The sequence below is a fragment of the Empidonax traillii genome, unplaced genomic scaffold, assembly GCF_003031625.1.
Source record: "Empidonax traillii isolate 1590-97213 ecotype Southwest subspecies unplaced genomic scaffold, ASM303162v1 scaffold623:size392626, whole genome shotgun sequence".
Lineage (NCBI taxonomy): Eukaryota > Metazoa > Chordata > Aves > Passeriformes > Tyrannidae > Empidonax > Empidonax traillii.
The window spans coordinates 81,415-88,802 of record NW_020955816.1 but is presented as its reverse complement, the minus strand read 5'-3'; the positions used below and the strand labels follow the sequence as shown (position 1 = coordinate 88,802).

Genomic DNA, 7,388 nt, shown 5'->3' with positions numbered 1-7,388 from the left:
GGACAGGAAAAGGGAGGGAAGGACAACAAAGGGCAGGAAAGATAGGAAAGGATGGGGAAAGGAAAGGGAAAGAAAGGGATGTGACAGGAAATAAAGGGGAGGAGAGGACTGGGGAAGACAGGAAAGGGAAGGGGAGTAGCAGAAAAGGAAGATAAAGAGAGGAGCTGCCACCACCCCCACGTCACATGTGGCACTTCCATGTTGTGTATGAGGCACCTCTTTACCACTTACAGACAGTTCTTCCTTCCTGCCCCTGCTGAGCTGTTATTTCATCCACTCTTTGTTACACTTGGAACGGTTTTTTTTTTACACAAATGAGATCCATTGTCCACTGTGGCTCCCTGAGTTGAGGGCACTCCCAGGGTGACAGTTCAACCACTGCTATTTGCACATCATCTCTGCATAAAATAGTTACAGACCCCAAGCATTCAATCCATCCCTGTAAATGATCAGCACAGCTCCTTGTTTCCCTTCCCCACCTTCACCAGGCAGGTATTTTCCACGAGTTCAGAACTGGTTCCATTCTGACCTTCAGTACCAAAATACTCCCACGTGCCTTTATGAAAGGACTTTACTTTCAAGTTAATCTTTTAAAGGTGCAGCTCAAAGGTTTACCAAATAACTAAAGGTTTACTTTAAAATTTAGGTTACTCAGCACTACAGGAAAGTTGTAATCTGGCACCTCCAGGGAATGACACTGAGGGTTCCAGTTCCTGTGGATTTAAGGTGTTCAAGGACACTCATTCCTCATCTTCAGCCTGGTTATGGTTAATGAGACAAATACTGATTTGATGTACAAAGTTGGAAAAAAACATGTTACTTTTATTATTTGAAAACTTTACTTTTGAAGATGTTGTTGTGAAGTCAAACAAGTGATTTCCTCTCCCCCCCTTCCCCAGGCACCATTCCCTACTCCCCCCCCCCAGCTCTAAAACCCTCCCTGCATCTGAGAGAGGGGCAAACCTGAAGTTAGAGATTCCATTTCCAAGGCTCCTCCCTTCACCTGTTTTAGAAATAAGTCACACTGTGAATGTAAAACTGGATTAGTGAGTCCTCACTGTAATATTTACCAAAATGCTATTTTTGTTAAAAAAAAGAGGCTGACATTTTCGTTGGAACACCAGGTCTCTGTGCATTCACCTGTACTAGTGAGTTAGGAGAAAAAAGAAAACCCAACAAAAATCCCATTAAACTACCCCAACCAATGCACCCTTCTCACAGTGTTAAAGCTCCAAACCACAGGCCGCCTGTGCTCCAGCAGCTGAAATTAACTCTTAATCTTACGTTTTAAATGTTTATTTACTTTCCTGCACTTGGAAAAATCAGTTTTCTCAAGGGAAAAAAAAAAAAAGAGAGAGAGAGGAGGGCTTGTGTCAGGTAGTGCAGTACAACTCAGTAGAGCTCCTTTAATTTCTTTACACAGTAAACAGACTTGTATTTATACCAACACCCGCCTGCCCGCTCCTATTTACAGGGACACTTGTACATATATACATGTTAGCAAAATACAGGGCTTCTCCCAGCCCCAAAGCTGTGTCAGCTACACCTCTGTCACACACCTAGTGCTTGAAAAAGAAAAGCCACCTCTCTTTGTTTTCACTAAATACTAAAATGATACTTCTTTTTCCCTTCTCAGTTCTGGCTCCAGCCTGGTGCTTGCAGGTCAGTCTGGCAGTGAGGAAAGGGGGGGGTTTTCAAGAGTCCAGCTCGAGTTGTTCTTGATTTTCACTGAGTCTCAGCATCAGCTGCTGCTCGTAGTAAAGGCTCTTTGCATAGTTGATTTCTTGGGACAGCTGTACTGCCAGGGCTTCTGATTTCACTTTCACCTGCAGAAAGAAAGGGGATTTTCATTTCCTGCTGTCAGCTAAAGCTGAAGAGGTTTTAAGTTCTGAAGTGAGGAACAGAAAGGTGTCAGTGGAGATCCCTTCTGAGTGCTGAGACAGAGTAAGGAAGAAGCAAGTGGACCAGGTGGACACACACAGGTATTTGAGGGTGAGAGCAGGAACATGTTACCATATCTGAGGTTGTTTCCTTTGCTTCCCCTCCTACCTTTTATCTGGCTGCTCTGTTTGGAATGTAAACTGCCTTGGGTCAGGGGTGAGCTTGTAACTGGGCCTGTAAAACAGCCCCTGAGCAACTACTGTAATGGCACAGAAAGCCCTGTAATGGGCTTTAGAAGAGAAAACCTTGATTAACTTTTATATGCTCGACATAAACACTGTTTCCAGTCTTAAGAGACCTCACAGTGAAAAAACACCACAAGTAGGAGATGAGTAAAAAGCCAGAAAAGTAGCCAAGTTCTATTTCTGTGGTAAAGTTAAAAGCCTTTCACAGGTAAACGCATGGTTTCTTCCTGTTACTTTTCTGCCTGAAGGAATATTTTAGGGTTTGCCTTTCTTGAGCTTTCTCAGGAGTTCAGGGAGTGCCTGAAGTTGGAGAGCAGGAGAAGGTTCTCCCCCCCAGAGGGGGGCACAGGTTGGGGCACAGGGAGGGGAGGAGGTGCCAGGAGCTCACCATGGGTCTCTGCTGGGAGGGGCCTGGCATGGCCACCCCGCTGCTCGTGTTCACAGCCTTCTTGGTGAGCTGGATGTAGACGTTGCCGTGGTCCTTGGACACCAGGCAGTGGTACAGGTCATCGTACCTGACCTCCAGGAAGATGGCATCGCGGTCCGTGTAGTCGCCGCTCTTGAGGAAGTACACGGCCTTGGAGGAGATCAGCACGCAGTAGCTGTCGATGTTCTCCACTGCTATGAAGCTGCAGCAGGGCACAAAACCGAAAATTATTACCTTGGAGCTAAAAACAGCAAACTAACCCGTGTCTTCACCTGTTTTGAGTGACCTCCTGGAGTCTGTCAGAAGATGTAGCAGTGGAACATGTACAGTTCGTCTGTCTTTAATTTAGGCAGTTTAAAAGTGGAGCTGACGAAGGACCCTCTCACCTAGTTATAAAAAGATCATGCTGTAAATCAGATATTAGTGCTAAATGCCTGGCAGCCAGCTTTGGGTATTTCCAGGGCACATAAAAACGTCCTTTGACAAGGTTTAGGAGGAGTAATTTCCTTGCACTGGAGCGCTCTTGAATCTTAATTGCAACCAACTTCAGTTCCAGAGCTGCTACGTGAAAGGTGTGCAGATATTTATGATGGGAGCATTATCCTTGTCCACACTGCAACCTTCCTGTGCTTCCCTGGTCCCCCTTCCAAACACAAAACAAGTTGAACCTGCTGCTGGGATCAGTAGCAGAAAAGAGAAATTAGCTGTTTAACACGGGGTGAGAGGTTAAGCAGCAAACAGGTTTCCCCAGGGAGATTAGGCTGAGTGATGAAGAGGGAGAGAAGAGTGAGTCAGGAATATTGAGAGTTATGATGTTTGAAGAGGCTGGGGTGTAAAAAAATAACCACAAGAGATGCAAAAGCGCAATGGATGTTGCACACACAAATGCTTCTCCCCCCACTTCTGATTTACTACTGAAATGAGCCTCATTAGTGGGGTTTTTAAATGCTGAAAAATTCAGCAACTCGAATGTGAAATCATAAGTGGATAGAATAATGGAGTGCTAAATAGAGTAATAAAGCTCTGCCAACAGCCCCAGGGCTGAAGCACATCTGTAAAAGGAGGATTCTCCTGCTGTCAGGCAGGTTCCCAATCCCTGCCTTCTGAACCACTGCTTATCCAAACCTGAGTGCTGCTTGCTGTCCTCAGACAGCCTGCAGAGCACTCCACTGCCTTGGAAACCCATGGAGTTTGTCACTACTCAGTGTTTTTGGTGGCAGAGAAGCTTCTCATCTCCAACCCCACCCCTGTCTGTGCCATTTAAGTAACACTGTGCCCAAACTACCCTGAGCTGTAGCCAAATAAACCCATTGTTATAAATGGAATGTCAGCAGCCAAAAATATGGCCAGAGGTCAGGTCATGGTTTCTTTTTGTGGTGTAAAAGGGTGACTCCAGTAATTCTGTATTCCCAGTGCTCTCAAAGACACTGTTCTGCACTGAACTTGCCTTTCCCTCCTCACTCCACCCACACTGAGAAAGGTGCCCCCACCAGTTCCAACCCACACCGTTATCTTAGTGCTGACAACCAGCCTAATTAAAAAGGGCCTCTTACAGCTTTGCCAGCTTGGACAGAGCTCCAGGATAGGATAAATTAAACTGTGTTCCTTTAAGTAAAACAAACTAGGAGGAAAAAAAAAAAAAAAAAAGGGGAATTTCAGCTCAAAGGAGCCCAGGTGAAAGACAACATTACCAGAGGCCCGGAAACCAGCAGCTGCCCCGCAGTTTCCTACCAGAGTTCAAACACTTCAGGGGAAGGTTCTGCCTTTGAAATTAGTTAAATAGGATGGAGAGTGACATTTTTTATGAAGTATCACAGAAAACTTAATTTAGAACCCGGAGCAGCACCTACAGCTGCAGAGGAACAGGCTGGACAGGCCCATCAAACAGCCCAGGGATCTGACAGGGTCACGGTGCCACCGGGGACACAGGGACATCCACGGGGAGAAACTGGGCACCAGCAGCTCCTCCAGAGCCCAGGGGAAGCACCTGGGCAGCAGGTCTGCAGGGCTGGGTTTGCTCCATAAGAACAACAGATGATGTATCCGCTTTCCCAGCGAGACTTTTACTGGTGTCATGTATATATTGCGAGGAATGGAAACAGAGGTCAGTGATTTAATGGAGAAGCCCAGAAACATTAGCTAATTTGTAGTTCAAGCTCTACATTTTGTTCTGAGTTTGAGTCATGCATCATTACCCCTCTGCTCTTGCCAACTGTTACTTTCTCCTCAATGTCCAGTTCTCAAAACAGGTATTTTTAACCTTTTCAGATACTGCTTAAGGATACAACTTTTTAATTTTTCAAACCTATCTACACTATTAAAAATATCTCAAATTAATAAAATGAAAAATTAAATGAAACATGATCCAGTAGAACAAAGTAGAAGCAACCAGATCCCTGGAGAATTTGTGGGTTTTTTAACAACATCAGGAAGTAATTACACAATATTTTCCAGAAGTGAAACAGCGAGCCTAACTGGAAAAAAATGTGGAAACATTTAGTTAGAACAGTAGAGCAAGGTATTAAACCCCCTTTTATGGATTTAACTCTGAAGGAAAATATGCAAATAATCAGGTCTTTGAATGTGTTTCTGATTATGATACTAGGATAAAAGTCAGAGGCATAATTTTGTACTTATTTTCCATGACAAGAAACACTGTGTTCCTGCTGAATGATGTTCCTGATGGCAAGAGTCACAGTGAATGAACAGTGGGACTCGATGACAAAGCCCACTGCTCTGCTGTGGATCTCTGTTGGTCACAAATAGCTCTTTCCATTCCCCCTGCCTGGGAGCCAGCCAGGCACAAAGACCCTGGGGTGGGATGGGAATGGGATAAACCAAGTGTAAACTCCCAGGGCCACAAGCAAGTGGCAGATTGCAAACTCTTCCTCCCAGAACCTGGAGTGTCCCACGACATCAGACCTGCCCAGGGACACTGGGGACACCGAGGGACCCTGCTGAACTGGCACCTCCCTCTGCAGCTCCACCACCTGCAGTTCTGCCCCTTTTGCCTTGGCACAGGCTCTGATGGGAGACAGAACAGTGTCTGACACTCCCCACTGCCCCAGCTGATCAGTAACTGTGGTGGAGACCAGGGAAGGGATGAATGCTGCCTTTAGACCCCTGTCCAACAAACTGACCTCTCCTGCACAGTCATGAAATCATGAAGGTTGGAAAAGCCCTCTAAGATCATCGAGTCCAACCATTCCCCCAGCACTTCCAAGGTCACACTAATCCATGTCCCCAAGGGCCACATCTACTTCTTCTAAGTCCCTCCAGGGATAGGGTCTCCACCACTCCCCTAGTGCTTAACAACCATGTCCAGGAAGAAATTTTCCCAATATCCAACCTAAATCTCTCCTGGCACAGCTTGAGGCCATTTCCTCTCGTCCTGTCCCTTGTTCCCTGGGATCAGCACCCGAATTCCTCTGGCTCGCCCCTCCTGTCAGGGAATTGCAGAGAGTGAGAAGGTCCCCCTGAGCCTCCTTTTCTCCAGGCTGAGCCCCCCCAGGTGCTCCAGACCCTTCCCAGCTCCATTCCCTTCTCTGGGAACACTCCAGCTCCTCAATGACCTTCTTGTGGTGAGAGGCCCAAAACTGAACGCGTGTCCGTGCGTCTGAAGCAGTTTTAGCCCCCGCCCCCCACTGACACGACGGTACAAACAGAGCAGTTGAAATGGCCGTGTCAGTCAATACTCACAACTCATCCTGGATGTTGTCTGTCAGCTTGAAGAGCTGCTCCTGTCCCTCAGCTTGGCTCTCCAGGTAGCGGGGCAGGAGCCCCTGGGGCCCCCGACAGCACCGCGGCTTCCGCACTCGCTCCGCCTGAGTCCTGCACGGGAGACACAGAGGTGAGCTGGGGCAGCCCTTGGCCTCCCACTGGCACCTGTCAGCACACACAGCTCTGCTCATTTTGAAATACAAGGGTGTGACAAAGCCTTCAAAGATCCAAGGTCTTCACAAACAAAGTGTATGGATCCTGTAAGACCCGCTCTGGGAGACGTGGCACTGGGTGGTTCTCCATCTCCAAGAGGTGTCTGTAGTTTTCTTCTACAACGAAGGGGTAGTGGGTAAATTAGTAGGAAGAAGCAACCTGAACTGAGTCTACTGTCTGCAGATTTGGGATCTGTTTATCAGCAGAGCTTTAGTGATTTGACTGTTTCTTCTCAGTGCTCTACAGAAAATAAAAGTCTATCAAACCAGAGAGAGGTCACACTGATGGGCACTGCCAGTAGACTGCAAACTGAAGGTGGTGGAAACTGGAACGTGCAGTTAAATTAAGAAAAAGAAAAATCCTCATTAATAAGCATCTCCGTAGCAGGGTTTAACACACTTCACCTTTCTGCGTGTCTGTTAAAAAAGGGCAATAATAAAGGCACACACGTGAGGGCTGACAGACATCAGAGGTCAGTATTGGCCACAGCACTGCAGGCTTTGGTTCCTCCCTGAGCAGTATTTTGTTAAAAAATAATACTCTGAATTCCTTCAAGCTCCTGGAACGCCCTGCCCCTGAAGAGTTGTGTTACAGGCTGCTGAGCCCCGTCCCTTCCCAGCAGCATCACTCTGGGGCTGCTCCCTGCTATTTCATCCCTCTTTCCAGGCTACTGCTGTTACTGATTTCCCAGCCAAATGCTCCATTTTGGATTAGTGATCTCTGCTTCCCATCCTGACCCTTTTTTTACAAAGACCCTGCAGGAGGAACTGCCTCCAGCCTTTCTGACCCAGAGACAGGAGGAAAGTCCCACAGAATGTCACCTTTGCTTTTGGAGCTGCTCAGCATCGGCACACAGAGCATTTGCCTTCTGCTCCTTAGACTTCTTAACTGCCCCTTGGGTT

At 47.0% G+C, this 7,388-nt stretch overlaps 1 protein-coding gene across 6 annotated transcripts in view; it reads right to left on the bottom strand.

Moving 5' to 3' along the window:
- Positions 1-1,370: 1,370 nt before the first annotated feature.
- The window catches only part of VPS13D (vacuolar protein sorting 13 homolog D), an 86,213-nt gene continuing 80,195 nt past the window's right edge, over positions 1,371-7,388 (bottom strand). For all 6 annotated transcript variants that reach the window (XM_027898773.1, XM_027898778.1, XM_027898774.1 and 3 more), the window contains 3 exons: positions 6,253-6,384; positions 2,515-2,755; positions 1,371-1,826 (listed from right to left, as the gene is read on the bottom strand). In XM_027898773.1, coding sequence (XP_027754574.1) covers positions 1,695-1,826; positions 2,515-2,755; positions 6,253-6,384 — 505 coding nt within the window. In that variant the 3' untranslated portion in view covers positions 1,371-1,694. The remainder of the gene's footprint in view (positions 1,827-2,514; positions 2,756-6,252; positions 6,385-7,388) is intronic.